General features: G+C 44.7%; 1 protein-coding gene across 5 annotated transcripts in view; it reads left to right on the top strand.

Annotated features, from left to right (window-relative positions):
- rgs6 (regulator of G protein signaling 6) overlaps positions 1–25,985 on the top strand; it is a gene marked incomplete at its 3' end in the record, with an annotated part of 82,672 nt that overhangs the window by 51,453 nt on the left and 5,234 nt on the right. For 2 of the 5 annotated variants that reach the window (XM_083643507.1, XM_083643506.1), the window contains exons 2-14: positions 2,184–2,280; positions 3,267–3,317; positions 4,762–4,868; positions 8,913–8,964; positions 10,556–10,620; positions 10,948–11,024; positions 13,423–13,504; positions 14,180–14,254; positions 14,798–14,899; positions 16,001–16,062; positions 19,048–19,158; positions 22,729–22,854; positions 25,111–25,297. In XM_083643507.1, coding sequence (XP_083499633.1) covers positions 2,184–2,280; positions 3,267–3,317; positions 4,762–4,868; positions 8,913–8,964; positions 10,556–10,620; positions 10,948–11,024; positions 13,423–13,504; positions 14,180–14,254; positions 14,798–14,899; positions 16,001–16,062; positions 19,048–19,158; positions 22,729–22,854; positions 25,111–25,297 — 1,194 coding nt within the window. The remainder of the gene's footprint in view (positions 1–2,183; positions 2,281–3,266; positions 3,318–4,761; positions 4,869–8,912; positions 8,965–10,555; positions 10,621–10,947; positions 11,025–13,422; positions 13,505–14,179; positions 14,255–14,797; positions 14,900–16,000; positions 16,063–19,047; positions 19,159–22,728; positions 22,855–25,110; positions 25,298–25,985) is intronic. The other 3 variants (XM_083643509.1, XM_083643508.1, XM_083643510.1) reach the window with 2 other exon arrangements.

Raw genomic sequence — 25,985 nt, 5'->3', positions numbered from 1 at the left:
CATGTTGATCCTCTGGTTTACGTCGTCTTCTGATACAGCCAGACGTTCAAGAACAATCCGGAATACAGATCCATAAATCACGATGATAGCAGTTCCACAGTCTTAAGACTTTACTCGCAAAGTAAAGTGCTTTTCATCTTCATCGCAGGCTCTGTCCATTGAGACGGTGAAACTGTTTCCCTGTCATTGCTGCGGTCAAATAAATGGAGAGAATATCCTCTCCCCAAATGCCAGTCATCCATCTGCGTGTTCTCCAGCTGGCCTTCAGCCAGCCCCCGATCGATCTGGCAGCGTGTTAAACTGTCACCGCGGGGTTAAACTGTCACCGCGGGGTTAAACTGTCACCGCGGGGTTAAACTGTCACCGTGGGGGAAAGCTGAGAGCTGCTGCAGCTATTCTGAGGAGCTAATCTTCCCGCTTTCCTCACAAATCTCTCCGCAGACGTCCCTGCCCCTCGGGTCGGCGCTGACATTTTGCCTCTCGGCAGGAAGTGTGCCGGCTTCATTGCACAGCCTCGACGCCCTGCTCTCTCCCATAGGTTCCGCTTTGTGCCAAGAAAGGCTAAAAACTGCCGTGGTTTCAGGGTCAAGAATTCAAAGAGGTGCCATTTTTCAAAGAAAGCCTCCTTTTGTGGGCTTCCCCGCGGAGCATGCTTGGGCGTGCGTGCCATGCTGCCGTGGGCAGCTGTGAGTTATTGTGGCCGCTGACCGTGCGGCTGAGTGGCTGGGCCTGATGGAGTTCAGCCTGAGCCCATTCTGCTAAAATAGCCTCTTGTGCAGCTTACTGTTCCCTCGCCGGCCGGGGAGAGTGACAGCACCATGTTGGAGGTTAAATAAATGTGCCTCCTTCAATACAAAGTGTAGGCGTTTAATCCCAGAGCTTATTTGCCGCTTCCCAGCAAACACGTTAACGTTGAATAAATGTTACAACAGCCTGCACCATATAGAGCCAGATTGAAAGTTAAGACAACGTTTGTAGTCGTCCATACATCTAACGGTAGCTAGCGGGTAGTGCTATGCAGTAAGTAAACCTCCCTCCCCGATGCTTTAAGAGATGCTAGAGTCCATGCTTTTAGCCTCAGTGCTAGAGCATCCACCTCCCATACCAGAGGTTCCCGGTTTGATCCCCAGGTGAGGGGGGGGGGGCTGCACAATGCAGGTTACACATACTGTAGCTGCTACCTGCATGGTTTTGTGAAGTCAGGACGGTAAATGTCTTTCTGGTATCAACTGAAAACAGTTTCCAAAGCTGGGAGGACTGGAGTGGATGGCGTCCTGCATGTCTAGCCCATGCAAAGGGCATGTTTGCCCGGGGGAATCATTATACCACAATCAACAATAAGCCTCATCTGGCCATAACCCACCTGCCTGCCAAGCTGCCTGCCAGCCACTCTGCGCTCTGTGCACAGTGTGTGCTGATAACACTGTAATCATGCTGCCCACTGCCTCATGGGCTGCTCAATACAGCTCCCGCTGGGCTCCACTCACCGCCAAGTCAGACACACAGACACACTTTATCATACAGCACACGCATGCTGCACACACACATCATCCCAGACGTACACACATAGCATCACACACGCACAAATACGACACACACACTGCACATAAAGAAATGTCAAAACACTTAAGTTGAGGTGCATTGTGATGCAGCACTAATGAGGGGGTTTCCAACTTCCACTCATGGAAGTTGGAAACCCTCATTATTGTTTTGCTTGCACCTGTGTTTACCCTGCCTTTTCGACACAAAATGGCCCCCGTGAAAAGGGTATATTCCTTCATGAAGCATATTTATTTGCAAAATAAATTTTAGGCCCAAAATACAACACACACACACACTGCACATAAAGAAATGTCAAAACACTTAAGTTGAGGTGCATTGTGATGCAGCATTAATGAGGGTTTCCAACTTCCAATCATGGAAGTTGGAAACCCTCATTAGTGTTTTGCTTGCACCTGTGTTTACCCTGCCTTTTCGACACAAAATGGCCCCCGTGAAAAGGGTCTAATTTAATTTATTTATTATTTTATTTGCAAAATAAATTGTAGGCCCTGTGCTCTAGAAACATTTCTAATCATTTTCTTTTTGAAGCTGATTTTAGTTACAGCCTTGTTTGGTTGTGAGATGTTTCATTAAAGAACATCGTGAAAGTCTCTCTCTGTTTTGCCTCTCTTCCTCTGCAGATTGAAGACATTGTCACCCTCATGCAGGAGGAGACAGAAGGCGTGCCCATCAGAACTGTCAAGAGCTTCATGACCAAAATTCCCAGCGTTGTCACAGGTAAGAAATGGTAAGATACTTCAACAATAGAGGGACAGGTGACAGTGACATAATGATGACACAAAGTGTCAAAGTGCATCATTGATGGACACTAGTTGAGGCCAGGTGAATTGAGAAATGGATGAAAGGCAAACGGAGAGCATGTGAATAGCACAGAGACAAGATGCTGAGATGCTGCATCGCCGCCTGACAGCTGGTAAGACTGTGGAGAGCTTGAGAAACCACATTGTTTCGACACAATCGCTCAGGCTCGCTTCCCACTGCAAAAATAGCCATCTTAACAAGCCAATTAGGCTGGTATTATTACAAGTGGAAAAACTCTGCCAATAGAGTGAGATAATTCTCCTTGTTTCTGCTTAATTTGGTCCTATTTGGAGAATTTCCCTCAATCAAGTTTGGAAATGAGGCGGTCAGATGCATTGCAGGAGTTGTTTTTCGAGGTATAATATATAATTCAAGTATAAAATACAATTACTACAACTCTTCCTTCTCTTCTTGCTGCTCCCCCCCCCCCCTTCTGAGCCTGGTATTCCCTCTGTTCCCTCTCGTTGTATTGATTTGAATATATGGGAAGACTTGGAAAAATATACGTTATTAATTTAGTCTGAGAGGCTGCCACATGAAAACACTTAATCCCACTGTGGCGATCCTCCCTTTATATTTCACTGCCTCTCTCCTTCTTTCATTTTCTCACATCTTCCTGTTTCTAAAGCCATCCATCGTCCTTTTGTTTTACTTTTCACTGTCTCTCCCATTATTTCTTTCTCTTTGCTTACCATCTTTCTCAGTGTCAATCTCCTCTGGGGAGAGAGAGAGAGAGAGAGAGAGAGAGAGAGAGAGAGAGAGAGAGAGAGAGCATTATGAGATAAACACTGTCTGCTGTTTCATAATCTGTCAGCTCCAGCACTCCCTTGGCGACTGTAAGGTGAAAGTCTGCTGTGTGTGACAGTCTTTCCCCCCTCTCTCTCTGTCTGACCTGATTACAGGTGCAGATATTGTACAGTGGATGATGAAGAACCTGGCCATTGAGGATGCAGGTAAGCCCTGCACTTTGCTGAACATACTGTGCTCTCTCAGGACAGACACCTTGGGGGGATATCTGCTCACTTCCCCAATCACAGTTAAATGAGTAAAACGCCAAACCACGAGGGGTGTTGCTTCACACCAGCAGTGAAATGTCTACAGGCCTGCCGATTGAAATCAAATGTGCAGTGTCTCTCCAAATGCGTGAGCCACCAGCCAAAACCCATGTGGGAATATGGACAGACATTCATAAACTCCTCTGCAATCCTCAATTCTTAATGGATTTCTTTCGTTTAAATGGCCCTGCAATCTCTGGATTGCGGCCGCAAATTCAGCTGTGTCAACCATGCTTCTATCACCTGTAGATCAAAGGCTAGAACTTAAATGCAAGTGTCGGCTTTTACTGTCTATGCCTGCTGGTTATTGAATATGATCAAAAAAAGTGCCACAGCACGCTGAGAGAGAGAGAGAAAGAGAGAGAGGGGGGGGGGGGGGGGGAGGCGGGAGAGGGGACTTGGAACAACTGAGATATCCTGTCTAGTAATTCCTTGTTTTGACACAAGGACAGAGAGATTTGCACATTCTGGGTTAATTGGGTTAATTGGCATGGGTGGAGACACTGTTGCATGTTAGGAAAGTCCAGGAATTAAAATGCTTTTTATGGTCAAATATATTTATTACATTAAAAAAAAATCAAATTTTATAATTTTGTTATATAATGCGTCATTTATTACATTTTCAGCCAGAAAAAAGCGCAACCCCCGCATTATGTAATAATCTGCGCAATATGTCATTTATTACAAAATGCGGCAAACGTTATTACATATTGCGTTCAGGCGATTTATTACATATTGCACAGATTATTACATAATGTGTCTTATTACATATTGAAAGTGACACTTTATTACATTTTGGCTACATAATGTGGAGGTATTACATAATGCGTCCTTACAAGGTTATTTGTCAACAAAATACATTGGCGAACACTGTGGCTAATCAGCAGAGCAGGGAAAAACACAGCAAGACATGAAATCTTAGTTACAATTGGCTAAGTGGGCGGGCGCAGTGTCTGTGGCGGTGGTGATGTCACCAATGGCGCACAGTTGCACGATGGCGCCTACAGTAGGTGGGTGGGCAGTGTCTGTCTGTCTGTCAGTCATGATTTTGAAAGCCTGCGGAGCGGGCGATTTCCATAACTGCAGCCATGGCACATCATCTCCAGAGTATCCACCCTAGGAATCGACTAGTATCTTAAAAATGACAAAATACACTGGAGGGGGGCTTTAAAGTGAGAGAGAGCTGTAACTTAGTTTTGTATCACAGTTGATCCAAAATCTGAATTTCATGAGTCTACTGCAGTAAAAAGGAGTGACTTTCATTTAAATGTTTGCTTTACGCACATGACCAGTACAGTAACGTGGACTGCTATGCTCTCTTCCTGACCTGCTTCTTTCACAGCTGAAGCCATGCACATTGGGAGCCTGATCGCAGCTCAGGGCTACTTCTTCCCCATCTCCGACCACGTCCTGTCCCTCAAAGACGACGGGACCTTCTACCGCTTTCAGGTGAGCAGGAGCACAGATGATCAGCTGCTCTGAGACTAGAGACAAGAAGGAGATCAGAGGTGTGACAGTAGTGTGATTAACGTGAACAAATGCGAGCATCAGCGAGAAGATTGGCAGCCTCTATGCTGAATTTTACATTGTGTGGCAATGGGTCAGATTAGGCGGGATATCTGCTGGATTGCTTTAAGGCACAAAACAAGAACTCAACTCAGAACAATCAGAGCGACACCAGGGGAGAGGGGCTAGGGTTTCTTTATTCGTCCTTCATTCTCCCTGAAATGGCTTCACTGTTAGTTAAACTAATGGCCATTTCTGCCTGGAAGCTTGTACTGTAGCTACTTTATTTCACTGTTAGTTAAACTAATGGCCATTTCTGCCTGGAGGCTTGTACTGTAGCTAGTTTAAGGGAAGTCCAAGGACGAATGTAGACATGAATAGAATATAAATTCAATTAGCAATGCTAAAACAAGCCATCTGAAGGTCATGTTGCCTCAACTCAAACAGGAGTTTGGTAAATATCTAAAACTAGGCCACTCATTTTTCTTGTACTGTATAATTATAGCCTCAAACTGACATCTTATATGACATAACATCATCACTGATGACATCACTGAGGACATCACATCATTAGGTAATTAGGGCAATCACCTAATAAGAAAATCTGGCTCCATCAACACTGTCATCACTGAACTGTAGCCTCAGCCTTAGGGCAATCAGGGCAATTAACCTGCCCAAATTAAAAATTCTGGCTCCATCAGGTCACCCTTTACACACCCTGAAGGTTTCAGCCTGATCGCACGTAAAACAGCATAGCTGTGGCCGAACACAGAACTTGAAACAGAGCTTACATACTCAATTTTATATACAGTATAGATACATTCACAATGTCAGGCTTATCACAGACAGCACATCCTGTATATGGTATTTAAAGCCAGCCTTCCACATAAATTGGTTCTTTATTGTAATGGATTATAGTCTTTCTCTCATAAATGCAAATTGCCTTGTGCCTTTTCTAACGTGGACGTAAACCAAAACTAATCCCGTCTCTATCCCACTTTAGTATGAGAGATACTGTCCAGCTGTGTTAATCTGATTAACTGCAGGGACTCTTACAAAGACTCCAATCAGCCAATCAGCCGTTCAGGATTACATGTTCCGTTATGGAATTACGCCGGACCTATCTTGTCTTGATCTCCGTGACATAAGCCCCTGTCCGCTCTCTACAGCTCCTTCACTTCTACAATGGGATGCCATGATGACCCTATTAAAAATTAATAGTGATCCCTTGAAATATTCATCAGGTGAGGAGTGAAAGTCTGTTCTTCAGGTGAGGAGTGCAAGTCTGTTCATCAGGTGAGGAGTGCAAGTCTGTTCCGGGCGGAGGAGAGGGCTACTGAAAGGCAGGCAGACAGACCTTTAGCAAAAAAAAAAAAAAAAATTACAGCATTTTCCTCCGCCTTCATGTTGCACAGATAAGGAAAAGGCAATAAAGCCACAGATTAATTATGTCAGACTGTTTTATCCAGTAATTGTTAATTAAAAAGTGGAAATGATGTTTGTGAAAAACCCTCGGCAGGGAACAGATTAGAATGATCTCCGTGTAGCATCTTCTGAGGGCTGAATCTCCACTGGAGCTGGAGGAAGCGCTTAATTAAAGCAGACACAGTGCAGACCGCCGTGCTGTGACCTTACGTCTCTTCAAAGTGAAGTACAACAGGCGACTATGAAAAGCCTCGTAGATAATCACCCTTTCATTAGCATTTCATTTTAGCCGGAAATTACTTTTAGCAGGGAGACAAAGAGAAAGAGACGGAAGATCAAAACAATTAACATCAGTGCGAGATTTGTAATATCTCCACGCCGCTCTCCTTATTGAAACAACTTCTAAAAAAGTGAAAAAGTTCTGTCCAATAACAACTCTATCAGTATCTGCAGGGACGTGCACAGATACACCCCAGGTGGTGCCCAAGCACCTGCCCTTTTGCCCTCTGATAAGTGCTCTATTTGCAAGACATGTCCGCGGCCAACATTACTGTGTTTCAGAGGCTGTAGCGGACTCATTTGTAAAGCTAGAATGAAGATCCTGATATCCTCAGAAACTATCCACCTTATTTCTAGCGGCCATGATGCCTATGGGTTTTTCTTCCGGTGTGATCCTCCCAGCCTTGTTGCTGACAGCTTAACACCTGTCTGGGCGAACGGAGCAAATCACTAATCAGGTCCAGCTTGGCAGAAATCTTGTCCATAAATATCCCTTTAAGAGTGCAGTGCGCAGCCTACTGTGGCTAATGTTAGCGGCTAGCTAGCTATGTTACATGGCAGTAAAACGCCACTAAATGACCAAATTGATTTAACTTTTAACCATTTCGAGTAACACTGTTTCCATACGGACCCCCAGCGTTGGTTAGTTGTTTATAACGTGACTACGGTATATTTATAACTTTTATAACGTACTCCAGTTTCCGGTTTATAATTCGGGTCTGCAGCCAGAGTATAACAAAGGAAATGGCAAGCTGCAACAATAAGTCACGTTAAACCGGAACTTGTACCCACAATTATTTGTACAGTGGGGCATTCAAAAATAAGGTGGATAAGGCCTATTGCATCTATTGGTACCAACCATCTCATGCTAGCTTGTCAGGAAGGGGGCTAAATAATGCTCAAAGTTAGGCTAAACTTTGGCGAGGGAAAAACTGGCATGGCCATTTTCAAAGGGGCCCCTTGATCTCTTACCTCACAATATCTGAATGAGAATGGGTTCTATGGCTACCCACGAGTCTTCCTTTACAGAATCACAATCAGAATTATTTTTATTTGTCTATAGTACGTTTACACATGCACGGAAATTGTCTTGGTGTCTAGGGTACACACGTTACATGAGATATAAATCACTTGGTACAGTACAAAGAGAAATACAATAACAACATGATAAATATGCATAAGTTTAAACACTATACAAAATATGGACAGAGTATTTACATCCAAATGTGGCAGAGTACAAATTTAGCAAGGCAAAGTGACAGTTACAGTACAAGGTTGGCAGACTAACCACTTTATGGTAATCCCATGCAGTTTTTTTTGCATGCAGTAGCCTATACAATTGTTAATTTTGCATTTTTAATTTGAATATTTCTGCATACTGGGGTCCCTAAAAAGCATTGGAATTACATCATGTCGGTCTGACTAGAAAGCTGAGACTCAAGGATTAAATGAGCCCAATTGTATTCATGTGTGATGATGTTAGTCCCCATAGTAGCCATTTCATTGTAGTGAGACCATTTTTCAAAACTTGTATACACTGTATAAAATGACATTAGTTACTACATTGTCTTACATGTTTCTGTAGTATGTGTGTTGAGCCTGTACTTTAGCAATAAGTTCATGCAAATCTGTGGTCTTTATTGCCATAATAATGTTTTATTTTTACATGTAAATTGGAAGGAGGCGGGCACTTCAAGTGTGGTCACCCAGGGGCACAACACTATTGATCTGGGCCTGACTGTATATGACTTTATTTTTTATAAATAATTAGGAGAGGGGTGCCCTTTTTTTCACTTGAGCACCTGCCCCCCAAAATGTCTGTGCACGCCACTGAGTATCTGTTCTTTTCCAGCTGGATTTTTTTTTTCTTATTTCATATTGTTAGTTTTGCTACTTTCATCATCTCTCGGCAGTCCTCCCGCGCCTTGGCAGCACCCTGGGGTACCGCTCAACGGGGGGTAAAGTTTGGCTCTTCGTCGGGGGCCAGCTTTTCTGAATCCTTTCAACCCCAGCAATAACAAATATTTTTGATTTTTGATTGGTCGGTTAGGGGGGCAGGGGCGGGGCAATCTGTATGCTGCTGTGTCTTGGTGGCAAAACCAAACTCTCATAAAGGTCACCCTCATCACTCTTGTTTTTCAGAGAAGCCACAAAGTAGTTTCCCCTGCCAAGTATTTACATTCCAATCAAGTTTCAGGGTTCATCTGTGCAGAAATAGTAACCACTGGTTGATCTCACCTTTATCTGCTCTCACCCTCACCTGCTCCTTTGGATCCTCCTCAGGCACCATACTTCTGGCAGTCCAACTGGTGGGAGCCTGAGAACACAGACTATGGTAAGAGCCTGGATTTGACTTGTACTTATTGGGCTTTTTCCCCAGCAGAAATGAATCAGGCTGTGGGAAATTGTTTCTGCATTGGTGCTTCAGCATCTCAGCTAACTGTGTTACCTTGGTTTTAAGGAGGAATGCTTGGTGATGAAAAGGGGATTGTTGCATTGTGATCCTGATTTGGATATAGTCATATTTTACTGTAGCACATAATTACCATAATATATCTGCAGTGGGTTGAGAGTGTTGTTGATCAGTAACAGTGACTTAAGCTGAGATTTCTGACTTTCAAAACTCACTTTCGTGCCCATACTTTTGGAACACAATACTCCCAACTCCCTACATGTGACAAGTGGTGAGGAAAATAACCCATTAAGAAAGTACAATGTATCCATTTAACGTTAAAGGGATAGTTTGGATTTTTTTCAAGTGCGGTTGTATGAGGTACTTTTCGATAGTACCTGTATTACCTACAGGAGATGGCATCACTGGACTGAAAGAAGTATGACCAAAATATCATGCATATAGGCACATTGCACTTCACTCTATGTACTTTATAACTGGATGCTATCAAACTACAGTACATCATAGTTCTTCATTAATAAAAGGTGGTAAACATCTTATTGTGAAAGTTCAAACTTCAAAGATGCATCTTCACAGCTCAGATACATATTGTCACACAACTCCCACAATGCTCGTCTCTTATTGTAAAGATTCTCTAATTGTTTTTCCACATACACAGGTTTAATACTGACTTGTGAGGTCATACAAATTTAATACATCATACAAAATCATATCCACGTCACAGATGCCACAGTAGACCAATATGTCAGTTTTTACCAGGCTGTTTGCCATGTCATTTTCTTTGCACATTTTATTTACTAGAAATCTCACACGCTACGCGCGCTCTATTCCTAGGCTCAGCCGATGCACGGCCTCGCCCGCACTGTTGGCATGCACAGCGCACAATTGCCCAACTTTGCATCACTGATGACATCACTCACCGATGACATCACAATTGCTTGAGTGACCATCACTGATCACATCATGGAGTGCTTGAGTGACGTCACTTAGCGCACAATTGCTCAACCCCGCATGTCATAGACATTGTGACATCATCAGTGACATCACAATTGCTCGAGTGACATCACTGATGATGGCATAGACATTGTGACATCATCAGTGTATCACAATTGCTGCAGCACACCCTGTACCCGCCACTGTAGAGGGGGACCATTAGATTGCATTAGTCCGTTCTGCCTCTCAGCCTATCACTGAGAGCGGAGTGCTTCTTCACTCTCCCTCTGCTAAGCCTAAAAGCACAGATAGATGGACAAGGGAGCCTGCCAAACCCATCACCCAGAGGCAGGTACCTTGGTACCTTGCAGGTTGGGAGGAAAGCTCTGCCTCAGATTCTCTCTCCCTCCCTCTCTCGCCACTCTCTCCCTCCCCTCTCTCCCTCCCTCTCTCGCCAGTCTCTCTCCCTCCCCTTCCCCTCTCTCCCTCCCCCATATCTCTCTCCCCCTCTCTCCTCTTCTATCTCCCTCCCTCTCCCTCCCTCCCTCTCTTTATATCTCTCCTCCTCCCTCCCTCTCAGCTATCTACCTGTGCAAGCGGACCATGCAGAACAAGACCAGGCTGGAGCTGGCAGATTACGAGGCGGTGGGTACCTACTGGCGTGATGCTCTCACCCATTACCTCTCATTATTGATCTGTATGTCAAGCTCTGGGCGGCAAAAACACGTCTTAAAGGTCAGAGTGATGCATATCTGTGATGACACGACCTGTAACAGCTAATTTAACCAAAGACATTTTCCCTGTGTCTTGCAAAGACTTGTATTCCGTTTGTGAAGTTATTTTTCTGTGACAACACCAGATCTAAATTGCAACTCCAGTGCATCTTTCACATTCTCCAACAAGGCAAAACATTATTATTACTGTATTGTTATTTTGTGCAACACTATGTCTGGTCTCTTTTCTCTCGAACAGGAGAACCTGGCCAGGCTGCAGAGAGCCTTTGCCAGGAAGTGGGAGTTTATCTTCATGCAGGCTGAGGCCCAGGTCAAGTAAGTGTGTGCTTCCGTTCTGTCGCCATGGCAACACACACAAAGCTACAGTGCACGCATGGCGACGTCAATCACCTGTCGTACCTGATGTACGAAAGATCGCAGTGTGAGATCCTGCCTCGTGAACAAAGACTGCTTTCCCACTCGGATTCCATTGACCCCTGTATTGGAGTATCTGGAGGGGGGGGGGGGGGGGAGTGGTAAGCGCTGTTGCCTCACAGCTCGAAGGTCCTGGGTTCGATTCCCACCTGGGACGCTGTGGGCGCTGGAGTTGTGACCCCCCCATATCTTCAGTGCCCACTGCCCAGGTGGGCTATCTCGTCGAAAGGGCCTTTCTGTGTGGAGTTTGCATGTTCTCTCCGTACCCCCCAGGGGGTTCCTCCGTACATAACCCCCCACTAAAAACATGCAGAAGATCGTCATCCGACCAGTGACGACAACATCTGAAGTTGGTCCAATGATGGTCCAATGAAGGTCCCCGGGCACTGGAAAGAAATAGCGACCACTGCTCCTGGCCTGCCCCCTGGAGGAAAGGACAAGCCTGGATGGGTCAAATGCAGAGGACATATTTCACCGGCCACCGTCAGCATGAGTGTGTGTAGTGGCCGCATGCATGTGTTGTAGTGTGTTCGTGTGACAATAAAGACGGGCTGCCGTCTGAATCGTTTTTTTATTATGTGCAGTGAGCCGGCATATTAAAATGTCAATGGCCACAGTGGCCGGTTGGAAATATGCCAAATTAACAAAAAAATTAATTAACAGCATATTAAATAGCCAAATCTTGCGTGACCTAAATACAATCATTAATAGCATATTAAATAGGCTATCCTAATATTGCGTGACCTATAAGATATGTTGCCAGGCCCACCGCAGAGTCAAGCTGATTAGGCTTTACTTACTTACTTTATTACAGCTTCACAGCAGAGACACAGATAATGAATCAGAATTGCAACAGCGCTAATACAAGGGCCAAGTAATGCGCACAATAGCCCATTAGTGGCAAGTTGGCAACTAAAGCGCAAATGGCTCTCCATAGGCTACCAAACATGATTCTGGAAAGAAATGCATGCGGGCTGCTGGGGCAACAACCTCGAATGAATGAATGATTGATTGATTGATTGATTGATTGATTGATTAATTGATTGATTGATTGATTGATTGATTGATTGATTGATTGATTGATTGATTGATTGATTGATTCACCCAATGTAGGCTAGTTGTCAATTTAGCGGAGGTAAAAAGCACTCGTCGTATGATATGAGGAGGAGGTAAATCAAAATACTTACCACCAAGAGCCGAGTGCAGGACAGCCTGGCTGATGCAGGTGCCAGGTGTGGGGTGGGTGGGAGGGATGAAGGTGCGTAATGCGTATTGCTAGCGATTCAAGCTGCGCGCACACATCTCCACTGTCCTGACAGTTATTACTTTTAGCTGCATTGTTTTTTCATCAAGGCAGTGTCCATGAGATATTAATAAGTGTCCGCAAATGCAGATAGATAGGAGCGTGCATGTTGTCTGTTTCAATAACGAAAGCGTCCTTAGCGAGAATGACATGCATGACTGTTGAATGTCGACCAATTAAATATTTTTGCTGCAAAGTCGGCCTCTTAACGACAACACTGGAATAAAGATCAACTATAGGCTATAAAGAATAGACTATAGAGAAATAAATCGATTCAAAAGGTTTATCTTAGAAACAATTATTTTAAAAGATCAGATTTTTTTTTAAGTGGCCGGTAGATATTCTATCTATTATGTCCGGAATTCTGGAACATTACCGGCCGCATTGGCCATCAGACAAAAAGTCGAGCGGAATCCCTGAGTGGCAACATTTGCCGCCATTACAGTTGCGGGTGCTTCCGGTCCAACGTTGTCTAGTTTTCGAGTCACAATATTGTCACTCGTTGGTTAGCTCGCTTGCCTCGTGTGCAATTGGGCTGAAATCCCTCTCCAATTATAGGGTGGTGAGATATGAGCTGGTGCATGGCAGAAAATAAGCTTTTTACAGGACGTACATGCACGGTTCCTACATGCCCTATCGGCTTCTGTTCCAGGCCTTCACGCTGTGGGTTCTCGCTCAATACTGCGTCAATTTCAGAAATTTCTTTTCTGAGTGAGTAGTTTAAGATAAAAAAGGTAATAAAGTCCAGATTGTAAAATACCGAATTTCTCCTTTAAGCGAATCCTCCTGAATCCAAGCTTCACCCATGTTAAATGAACCCTGATGGATATCCTTGTCTTTATAATCTCACCCATGTTAAATAAACCCTGATGGATATCCTTGTCTTTATAATCTCCCCTAACTGCCTCTTGTCCCCCTTCATCCCCATTCCTCTGCCTCATCCGGTGTGGTGCAGGCGCTGAGATGTTTCTTAGCAGTGACTGCTCTCGTTTGCAGGATCGACAGGAAAAAGGATAAAACTGAGAGGAAGATCCTTGACAGCCAGGAGAGGGCCTTCTGGGACGTGCACAGACCTGTGGTAATAAAGCTGCTTTCGGTGTCTTCGCCCACACATCTTCTATCCCTGCTCTCTCTCTTTCTCTCTCTTTCTTTCTCACTCTCTCTCTCTTATCGTTTCTTGTCTCTCTCTCAAATGTTTACTGTAAAATAGGCAGAAATGCCACAGGAATAGAAGACTTAAGACAGTTGACCCCAAATCAAAAATACATATTTTTCCTCTTACCTGTCGTGCTATTTATCCACCTAGATCGTTTTGATGTGAGTTGCCTTGAGTTTTGGAGATATCGGCCGTAGAGATGTCTGCCTTCTCTCCAATACAATGGAACTGGATGACACTTGGCGTGTGGCGCTCAAAGAGCCAAGAAATACATTTGAAAAACTCAACAGCCATGTCTCTTTCCATAAATCATGACTCTGTTACTCAAGATAATCCACAGACCTTGTTAGAATGTTAGAATGTTATGATGTTATGAAGACACCCCCCCCCCCCGCCGTTACTTTTTGTTCTCGGATGAGTACCACTGCTGTAGATAGATAAGGAGCACTACAGGTAAGAGGGGAAATATGTTGTGGTGAACTGTCCCTTTAAAAACAGCAGTGTTGACTGTAATGATGTCTAAGACAAATTCCTTGTACGTAATCTTGTGGCAATAAAAGTGATTGTGATTGTGATTCATGTTCATGCGCTCCCCAGCCCGGATGCGTCAACACCACAGAGATGGACATCCGGAAGTGTCGACGCATGAAGAATCCTCACAGAGTTAAGAAGGTATCAGATCCAATGGCATGGATTCCAAAACAAAATTATATATACCAAAGCAAAGGCACTCTTCAAAAGTAAAAGAAAAAAAGAATGATATTGCTAAAAATAAATGCTTTGGCAACAAAAGGAGAGTAAAGAACAGACAGACGGAGAAAAACAAAGTAATGATGCATGTTGTCCCTTCTCAAACTACAATATGCAACCAATTTGAAAAACAAATGACGACTCCGATTTCAGGAATGTTAATAATTCATAAGCAGTGCATGTAAGTTGGCGCTCTTCAGCGCTTTTCCTACTTTCCTCCTACTCCTCCTACTTTCTGGCAATAATTCAGAGTATGCCCATTTTTTAAATGATTGGATGTCTCATTTGGAAATGGATCCCTTTCATTCCACAGTATAATGTGCTTTGTATAGCTGTTTGCATGCCTCATCTGACAGGAAAATAATAAAGTGTACATTCTCTCTCTCTCTCTCTCTCTCTCTCTCTCTCTCTCTCTCTCTCTCTTCGCCTCTCCTGCTTCTCCTCTCATCTCTTCAAACCGCCCAGTCAGTGTACGGCTTGGCGGAGGAGGCAACGCAGTCCCAGAGCCCCGTACACACTCCCTCGCACCGCTGCAGGAAAGGCACCAAGGAGGATGTGGAGAAAGAGGTACTGAGCGGTTCCACTGTGGTGAAATCAGCTCTACAGATGTTACTCATCTAATTTGGCCACAAGGTGATGCTGTGCTGCTGTGGCAGCAGTGACGGGGTTATTTTGTAAAGAACAAAGAAAACATTTAAATAACAAAAAAACACATACACACACACTTTTACCGCTGTGGCAGTAGTCTCGCAATTCGATGCAATGTTTTTTCTAACTCTGAAATTGTATCCACCCACTTATAACAACTAGTTGTGAAAGGAAGTTCTCAGTCTCTACTAAGCGAAGCGGATAGAGACTGAGAACTGAGTCTACTGTGGCAGTACTGCAGCAGTACCACAGCAGTACCACAGCAAACCGCTGTGGTACTGTAGCAGTACTGATTGAGTAACAACTGTAGTTCAGTATGACATTTACTCCACCAATATTTGAGCTAAACCCTCTGAGAATGACGCATTCTCTTCATAGGGAATTTTACATTTTGTTGCCAGGAAGCCTTCTGCAGTTTAAAGGTTCTGTTTGTAGCATTTTAACACTGATAAATCACCACATTGATTTGTTTGTAGCATTTTAACACTGATAAATCACCACATTGATTTGTTTGTAGCATTTTAACACTGATAAATCACCACATTGATTTGTTTGTAGCATTTTAACACTGATAAATGATCACATTGATTTTGAGGTGTTAGTATAATTGCTGTAAGCCTCTGGCACCCTATACACTGCATTTTTAATGCAAACATTTTTAACTACGTAGTCAAAGACAAACAAAACAAGCTTAATATGCAAAACATACACAAAACAAGCTTATACAGAACATACAAACAGAGATGATGAGTCTGGTGTTTGGGCTGACATATTTGCAGGGGAAGGTACTGTAGGTTATGTATGTTTACCTATATGTCTAAATATGCTGGTGAATTTAGTAGTGAGTGTCAGGATTATGTACCCATCCGAGGCAACCCACAGACCCCCTACACTGCATTTTGTCTAACACCAGATCAGATGTGGAGGGAATCTGCTGGATTACTTTAAGGGACAAAACAGGGTACAACGTAACTTGACGTTTAAAAATGCTACACTTTCTCTGTTCTCGCCCTCTTCCAGATCGTATTCCTGAACACCCAGCTAGACCGTCACTGTTTGAAGATGTCTAAGGTGGCTGACAGGTACAGGAAACTGATGTCTGCTGCGCTGAAAATACTGCACCGTCTCGAAAGAACGCATCCAATTTTTATCTCCTCAATGGACACATGATGTTAGCCGAGGTAGGGGACATCAGCACTTCATATAGCCGAGGTAGGGGACGTCAGCACTTCATATAGCCGAGGTGGGGGACGTCAGCACTTCATATAGCCGAGGTGGGGGACATCAGCACTTCATATAGCCGAGGTGGGGGACATCAGCACTTCATATAGCCGAGGTGGGGGACATCAGCACTTCATATAGCCGAGGTGGGGGACATCAGCACTTCATATAGCCGAGGTGGGGGACATCAGCACTTCATATAGCCGAGGTGGGGGACATCAGCACTTCATATAGCTGAGGTGGGGGACATCAGGACTTCATATAGCCGAGGTGGGGGACATCAGCACTTCATATAGCAGAGGTGGGGGACATCAGCACTTCATATAGCAGAGGTAGGGGACATCACCACTTCATATAGCCGAGGTAGGGGACATCACCACTTCATATAGCTGAGGTGGGGGACATCACCACTTCATATAGCCGAGGTAGGGGACATCAGCACTTCATATAGCCGAGGTAGGGGACATCAGCACTTCATATAGCCGAGGTGGGGGACATCAGCACTTCATATAGCCGAGGTGGGGGACATCAGTACTTCATATAGCAGAGGTAGAGGACATCAGCACTTCATATAGCAGAGGTAGGGGACATCAGCACTTCATATAGCTGAGGTGGGGGACATCACCACTTCATATAGCTGAGGTGGGGGACATCACCACTTCATATAGCCGAGGTAGGGGACATCAGCACTTCATATAGCAGAGGTAGAGGACATCAGCACTTCATATAGCAGAGGTAGGGGACATCAGCACTTCATATAGCCGAGGTAGGGGACATCAGCACTTCATATAGCCGAGGTGGGGGACATCAGTACTTCATATAGCCGAGGTAGGGGACATCAGCACTTCATATAGCAGAGGTAGAGGACATCAGCACTTCATATAGCCGAGGTAGGGGACATCAGCACTTCATATAGCCGAGGTGGGGGACATCAGCACTTCATATAGCCGAGGTGGGGGACATCAGCACTTCATATAGCCGAGGTAGGGGACATCAGCACTTCATATAGCCGAGGTAGGGGACATCACCGCCTCCGTCTGGCAGTCAGGTTAGGGGACATCATCACTTCATATAGCCGAGGTGGGGGACATCAGCACTTCATATAAGGAGGCTTCCCAGCTGCTGCACTCCCTCTCTGCCCATCTATAACCACACAAACCTGATTTCCACTAAACACCCTGGTGTTGGCTCTGCTGTGCCTGTGTAGAGCAGTGGCAGCTGGAGGTCATTTTGGTTTTGGTACCTCATCAGTCCCTGTTGGGGTTCTAGTTTGATTTCTGGAGATAGAACATTAGTATAAAAAAGCTTTTGATTTCAAGCATTGGCCCTATAGCTGCTTTGGGGCAAATTGGTCTAAGAACAGTGTTGAATGCTGAACCTCAGTAAATGAAGTGCCAAAATGGAACAGCTAAAATTCATGGTCTATATATATATAGCTATTACCCTGCATCATTTTGTGAAATCAGGATCTAAATGTCTTTGTGATTTCAGTTCAAAAACACTTTCCAAAATCCTTCTGCGCATTGTCATCTGTCAAATTCTTGCTGGGAAGATTTTATCATAATAAAGCTGAACCAAAACAATGTCAATTGGAGTACCTACAGTATAGCCTACCGTATATATTTTTGATCGCATTTTTTTTTTTAGCAGTGTTTGTGGAAGACCAACACATGTGATATATGATTATACAGGAGAAACACACTGCTGTCACACAGCTCCCAGAAGCACTCACCTTGGTCTCTAAACAGATTCAATACTGCACGCCTCCTATAGCTCCAAAGACCCCATCCAGCCTCAGACGCACACTTAACGTGTGTGCACGTGTGTGTGTGCACGTGTGTGTGCACTGGCCATTTTACTGGTGGTCAGATCAAATGTATATTATGTAGATGGACATCTGTGGCCGACATTGCTGTGTTTATGCCTCCACCGGCGATAGCCAGGCTGGAGACATTATGGATTCGGGTTGTCCGTCTGTCCGTATGTACGTACGTCCGTCCGTACATCCGTCTGATGTTTGTTAACGCGATATCTGAGGAATGCCTTGGCGAAATTTCATCAAATTTGCCTCAAACGTTGACTTGGACTCAAGGATGAACTGATTCGATTTTGGTGGTCAAAGGTCAAAGTTCAAGGTTACTGTGACCTCACAAACGCATTCCCAAGTTTGTTAACGCGATATCTCAGGAACGCCTTAAAGGAATTTCTTCCAATTTGCCTCAAACGTCCACTTGGACTCAAGGATGAACTGATTACCTTTTGGTGGTCAAAGGTCAAGGTCACTGTGAGCTCACGAATGCCATTTTCAAGCTTGGTAACGCCATATCTCAGTAACACGTTGACGAAATGTCTTCACATTTGGCTCAAACGTCAAAGTCTGGACAGACATGCATGTCGACCGCTCACTTGTTGGCGGAGGCAAATATCTGCGGTGCGGTCGTTCTAGTTTAGAGTCAGTAGCAGGTTCATTTTAAAAGCTAGAGTGAAGATACTGGTATCATATGAAACATATGTGTCGGATGATTTTTGCGAATGGTGTAAACGCTCCTTTTTGGATATAAACGTGTCCAAAACTGAGATGTTGATTGATTTTTGAAAAAAGCCCCCTCCCATTCCTTCTTCCATCATTAATGGACAAGCTGTTGAAGTCGTTCAGCAGTATTTTGGGACAATCATCGACAACAAGCTTTCCTTTGAACCCCACACGGATGCTGTTTGTGCTAAAGCCCATCAGCGGATGTACTTTTATCACAAGCTTATAAGTTTTAATGTCGACACCACTTTTATGCGGATGTTTTATTGTCGTTTTATTTGGTCTGTTTTAAGTGTGTGTGTGTGTGTGTCAGTCTGATAAGCTACACAGAGCAGTACTTGGAGTACGACCCGTTTGTGACCGTCCCGGATCCTTCCAACCCCTGGACCAGTGACGACTGCTTCTTCTGGGATCTGGAGGCCAGGTACAAAAACCACAACGCAAAAGATTCTGAGTCACTTTCAGAATCACAGCCTGAGTTAGAAACAGACTCATTGTTCTTTCAACTACATTTACACTTGATGCTGCACTTCACGTTTGAGAGTCACAAACACAATCCACAGGCCACACTGTACAAAGCTGAGTAAAGAGCAGTAGATTATATATACTACATATTCCATTGTGTGCCCATTGCAATGACCTAAACACCCATGAAATCCAGTGGGGAAGGGGTACTACTAAGGTACTACTGTAAAATATACCTAGATATTCTCAGACAGGGGCTTTTCACCTGGTAACAATTTCCCCTTCTGACAGTCTTTACTTGCACTTCTGTTTGAAAATATTGTCATCCAATCCATCCAGCTGCTTGATCTAATTCACCAGGGATCTCAGGAAAAGTTGGTGGGGAAACTTTTTCCTCCATGTTTTCAAGTTTAATATTCAGCTTCTATTGCCCAGGCCTGCTCTGAACACCTAGATACATCTACAGTAACTGCTCTGAACCCCCAGAGCCATCTAACTGCTCTGAACCCCCAGAGACATAACTGCTCTGGATCCCCAGAGACATCTAACTGCTCTGAATCCCCAGAGACATATACAGTAACTGCTCTGAAACCCCAGAGACATCTACAGTATAGGGCTCATTATACTCGAGCAAGCTCCGTGGGGTGGAGCTCCGCGAGTCTCCGCGAGTCACCGTGCGGACCTCGCGCTGGGGCAGATGCTTTTATACTCAGAAGTGATCTGAGCCTCAGTGAGAAATGCTATTATGTGCAGTACTGAGTGCGCTTTCACTCTCAAACGACCGTAAATCAGCACATGAATGAATCACCAAACTTGTTTTTACTGAAAGCCATTTCAGTTCTCAGCCCTGATAGCCTACTCTGTGCTGCTTTTAATCTCTCTCAATCATGCTCTCAACACAACACATTTACTTGGTGAAATGACTAAAAACGAACAGTTGCAAATCAAAGTTTAGCCTACCACATGGGTCAAGAAATGTGGTGAAAACACAGCTCAGTGTTCAGGGCTCAGTGGCTTGAAAGCGGCCATGTTTGGAGAGAAGCCGTGCGGAGGTCGCGCTGTGAGAAAAATCTTCAGGTATGCGGTGGGCGCCCTACCACGCGCAACACATTGACGTCATTTGACGCTGGCGGCCCTCGCTCCACCCCCGCGCCCTTCACGGCATGGTGAGTATAAAGCAGGCTTAACTGCTCTGAACCCCCAAATACATCTAACTGCTCTGAACCCCCAGCCATCCTCAGTGACTGCTCTGAACCCCCAGAGACATCTAACTGCTCTGAACCCCCAGACATCTAACTGCTCTGAACCCCCAGACATCTACAGTACTGTAACTGCTCTGAACCGCCAGAGACATCTACAGTAACTGCTCTGAACCCCCAGAGACATCTAACTGCTCTGAACCCCCAGACATCTACAGTAACTACTCTGAACCCCCAGAGACATCTAACTGCTCTGAACCGCCAGAAACATCTAATTGCTCTGAACCCCCAGACATCTACAGTAACTGCTCTGAACCCCCAGAGACATCGAACTGCTCTGAACCCCCAGAGACATCTAACTGCTCTGAACTCCCAGACATCTACAGTAACTGCTCTGAATCCCCAGAGACATCTAACTGCTCTGAACCCCCAGAGACATCTAACTGCTCTGAACCCCCAGAGACATCTACAGTAACTGCTCTGAATCAGAGACATCTAACTGCTCTGAACCCCCAGAGACATCTAACTGTTCTGAACCCCCAGATACATCTACAGTAACTGCTCTGAACCCCCAGAGACATATAACTGCCCAGGCCTACTCTGAACCCCCAGAGACATCTAACTATGGGGTGATCTCAATTATTTTCTCACCAAAGATCACTGTTCAATCTCAAAGCCCTAAAATAAGCCTGTGTCATTACCCTGCAACAACCTCACTGCAAACACACTGACAGCTCAATCAGTACGTGTGAATAAGAATTAATGTTCACTTTAATAGAATGGATATTTACAGCTACAGTAATTACTTTGAGTAATTGCTCAAATGTGGGGTGGCTGTGGCTCAGATTGTAGAGCGGGTAGTCCATTGATCATTTTGGAGGTTCGATCCCCGGCCCCTCCAGTCTGCATGTTGAAGTGTCCTTGGGCAAGATACTCAGCCAAAATTGCTCCAGATGGCTGTGCCAGCACCCTGCATGGTAGCTTGCTGCCATCGGTGTGTGAATGGGTGGCTGTAGGCACATTGTAAAGCGCTTTGGATAAAAGCGTTATATAAATGCAGTCCATTTACTAATTAGCCATTTTCTGAAGCAGGCAAAGGAGAATTTGAGGTCACTCTGCAAAATACCACCCCCCCCCCCAATCAGTCCAAATCAAATAACCCAACTCAGTTGATCACTGATTCCCCAGGTTGTCGCGGACACATAATAGGGCAATGTCAAGTTATTGATTGGCTATTTCATTATGATCTATCTCGAGATATGAAGGTAGCACGGTACACTGTTATCGCTGTGAGAGGGCAGCCCTATAATCTCTCTGTCCTCTGAACTCCTTGACTAATGCAGGAATTAATGAGAGCTGACGTATAATCATTGCGCCTAATGTAGCTTAATAATGCAGCTGAATTGATTAATTGCAGGTTAGGAGAAAATGTCCCGTGTAGAGATTAAAATGATCGGGTGTCAGATGAGCGCTCGGCTTTCCAGACACCGATGTCCCGGCAGCATTAGTGCCTCTAGTCTCAGAGGCCAATCGAATTAGAGATTTTAAACGTCTCATCGCTTCCTCTGGTCTCATCTGTCACCCACATCGCTCCCTCTCTCCCCCGTAATCTCCCTGTAATCTAATCTCATTTAAACTCTTTTTAATCTTCACCTCCCTGTAATCTAATCTCATTTAAACTCTTTTTTAATCTTCACCTCCCCGCAGCCGCTTCAGCTTGATGTTTACCACACTGGTTCTCAACGTGGGGTCTGGGGACCACCAGGGCTCCAGTTCCAGGGGGTCCCCAGGGAATGGATGAATTGTTCAACTTCACCATTATTTCATTTATAAGAAGTGAACACAATTACAGAATGTAGAAGAATGACTGTTTTGATCATAGCTGTTATCTCTACCTGCAAATAAATACAGATAGTTGTGGACAAAATCATATCTGACAATAAAGATATTCTCAGATTTGGGTTCAAGAGACAAAATGTCATCAAATGGAGAATTAAGGGTCCTTAAAAAAGTTCCTTAAAAAAGTTGAAAATCAGTGGTTTACGCTGCCTGCTTCCATCTCTCTCTCTCTCTCTCTCACTCTCTCTCTCTCTCTCTCTCTCTCTCTTTTTGTTCTCTCTCTGTCTCTCTCTCATCTCTCTCTCTGTCTCTATCTGTCTCTCTCTCTGCCTCTCTCTTGTCTCTTCCTCTCTGTCTGTCTATCTCTTGCTGTCTCTCTCTCTCATTCTCATCTCTCCCTCCCTCCCTCTCTCTCTCTCCCTCTGTCTCTCTCTCTCTCTCTCTCTCTCTCTCTCTCTCTCTCTCTCTCTCTCTCTCTCTCTCTCTCTCAGTAAGGAGCCCAGCCAGCAACGGGTGAAGAAGTGGGGCTTCTCTCTGGAGGAGGCCTTGAAGGACCCGGCGGGACAGGAGCTCTTCCTCAGGTTTCTGGAGTCAGAGTTCAGCTCAGAAAACCTGCGGTGAGCACAGCCAACGCTTACACTTACAATCTGCAACATTTTTAAATCAATAAATATCTATATCGCTGACACAATAACAATTCAACCTACACTTGCATGTGTTCCAGATAATGGCTCATATCCTGGTTCAGGTCTTATTTGGGATATGATGTTTATATACACCTTTAATAGCCCACTCTCTCACATCTCTGTATCCATGGACCAATCGACCCACCAATAAACAGAATCTCTGCCAAACTGCCTTCACCCACCAGTGATTTAACCCATTGATACCTGATGCAGCATTTGTGTGTGTATCCCTTTAAGGCCGCGAACCACGTGAACGCGGTTTGCGGTCTTAAAGGGATACGCACACAAATGAGGAATATACACACAAATGCTGCATCAGGTATCAATGGGTTAACCAGAGGCATGAGCTAGTTTCTATGCAACACTGCCCCCAACAGGATAACATATGAATGTATCAGTATCCTGGATAACATCAGAATACAGAATACACAGGTATACCTTCTCCAGGTTTCTTATATCTTTTCACCTAGAAGCATCAAAATAAGGCTGCAGAGAATTTTCTGGAACTTCACTGCCATCATCTCCCTCTTTGTTTTCCACATAGAAAATAGGCGAAACATGGAAACTTTTACACATGAAAAAGCCTCTTTATATTAGGAGAAGATACAACTTAAAAAGTAACAGGATACAGCAGTTTACTGGGGCGAATAGCGTGATCCTCCCACGTGGTACGTCCTGCCGGTGAAACCCCTCGCTGTCAGGTGAAAAGAAGCAGCTGGCGACTGCACATGTATCGGAAGACGCATGTGCTAATCTACAACTCTCCCCAGATCGGTTTTTGTTTTTTAATTAGTCTAAAATTGAATTCCAGGTGGCTTAAAGAAAGTCTTCCAAAGTTCTTAATGTGTCCTTCTGAAACGTGCAGACACCCTGTTGGAGTTAGGTGTTAAAATCCAGCTCATTAAATTTGATTTATGTTCTCTATGTTCTCTGCCTCGCATCCCCTGTCTATCTCCACTGTGCTCTATCTGCCTTATTTAAGCAGAAATGCCATAAATAATCTCTAACAACATATTCATGAATCTAAAAGCAATTATGTTTGCTGTGCATGCACCACTCAGTGCATAGTCATTTCAAGTCTGGGTCAGCATGAATTAATAAGTTATATTATATTTGCTTGAATTCCACTGCACCTGCAAAGCAAAAATAAAATGTCATAACAAGTATTTTAGTCTCATATTCACCCCTTTGGTATAGGATTTTTTTCACTCACTTTACGAAAATACAATTTAAGAATCGAAACTATAAATCTGATCCATTAGCCTAAACTATCACCACCAAAATCTAATCAGTTCATCCATGAGTCCAAGTGGACGTTTGAGGTAAATTTGATGAAATTCCATCAAGGCGTTCCTGAGATATCGCGTTAACGAACTTGAAACTGTTGTTTGCAAGGTCAGTGACCTTGACCTTTGACCTTTGATGACCAAAATCTAATCAGTTCATTCTTGTCCAAGTCGACGTTTGAGCCAGATTGGACGGAATTCCGTCAAGCCGTTCCTGAGATATCACATTAACGAACTTGGGAATGGCGTTTGTGAGGTCACAGTGACCTTGAACTTTGACCATTGACCACCAAATCTAATCAATTGATCCTTGAGTCCAAGTCAACATTTGAGGCAAAGTTGATGAAATTCTGTCAAGGCGTTCCTCAGATATCGCGTTAACGAACATCGGACGGACAACCCGAATCCATAATGCCTCCTGCCTGGCTATCGCCGGCGGAGGCATAAAAATGGTATCATACCATCCCTACTCGATACCAGACTAAATGACAGTTAAAGGAATTAGTTCACATTTTTTAAAGCCTAGCCCTATTTGCTACTTACCAATGATGTTGATTGGTTGATTGGAGTTAGGGTTAGCACGATCCATGCTGTTCCTCATAGTAGCTCTGGAAAGTTGGGAAAAAACAAATGCAAAGTCAATGGGGTCACACTCTTGTATGTACAAGCTGACTGAGGCTCACTGAAATTTACTTTGTGTGCACTGTGTGTGTGTGTGTGTGTGTGTGTGTGTGTGTGTGTGCACTGTGGATGAACTTTTAGTGAGCCTCAGTCAGCTTGTATATACAGGAGCATGACCCCATTGACCTTGCATATGTTTGCATCCCTCCTGCCTCCGACAAACAGCTCCCACAGATGAATAATGATCTGAGGTGCGTTTGATTTCTGCCGCCCCCTGCAGGTTCTGGCTGGCAGTGCAGGAGCTGAAGCGGAGGCCCCTGCAGGAGGTGGCGGACAGGGCGCAGGAGATCTGGGCCGAGTTCCTGGCCGAGGGAGCGCCCAGCTCTATCAACCTGGACTCCCACAGCTACGAGCGCACCAACCACAACCTTAAGGACCCCGGACGATACAGCTATGAGGACGCACAGGTGGGGGAAACACTGCATGTATGGGAGACAAAGGGAGAGAGAGACAGAGGGCCCTATCGTATGCCTGCGCTAAAGAGCGTTTGCAAATGGGACAGCTGTCATCTGCTATTTTCCAGCCCTTGCAGCTGTCAGTGCGGGGCTGTGGGGCCGACTGGCCGTGCTGCAAAATATCAATCAGGTTTGGGCCACAGACTGTGCTCGTAGCACAGTTTTGGGTGTGGCCAGCTACCAGCCGCGGCGCCAGGGGGGGGCTAGGGGGGGCTTTAGCCCCCCCTGAAATTAGCCAAGCCCCCCCTAAGCCCCCCTGGAAATTTCTTTGGAGAAAAACAAAAACTTAATTTATAACAATTAAACTAGGCTAATACATCATAGTAGAAGTGAAAATTCCCAGTGTCCTTGAACACAGCATTACACACCTCCGTGGCTGTCTGACCGGGCCGGCCCATTTTTTATGGAGGGGTTCTCCCCCTACTGGCAAGTGATTATGGCGCGTATTATGGCATGGTGTGAGAGAAGGACCTCCCCTCTGCTCTGCTCAAAGTGGCCTGCTCCATCTCAAAGCATCTCACTCTCAAGTTACCGCGGAAGTTAAATTTCCTTACATACATGTCAATATCTACGGAAAATGGACATAAAACAAGCGTCTAGCGTTAGTATCGCGCACCTTTATATTGATCAAGCGTTTATG

The sequence above is a fragment of the Poromitra crassiceps genome, assembly GCF_964638095.1.
Source record: "Poromitra crassiceps genome assembly, chromosome: 9".
In the NCBI taxonomy this organism is placed as follows: Eukaryota; Metazoa; Chordata; class Actinopteri; order Beryciformes; family Melamphaidae; genus Poromitra; species Poromitra crassiceps.
This window is presented reverse-complemented; position numbering and strand designations above follow the sequence as displayed.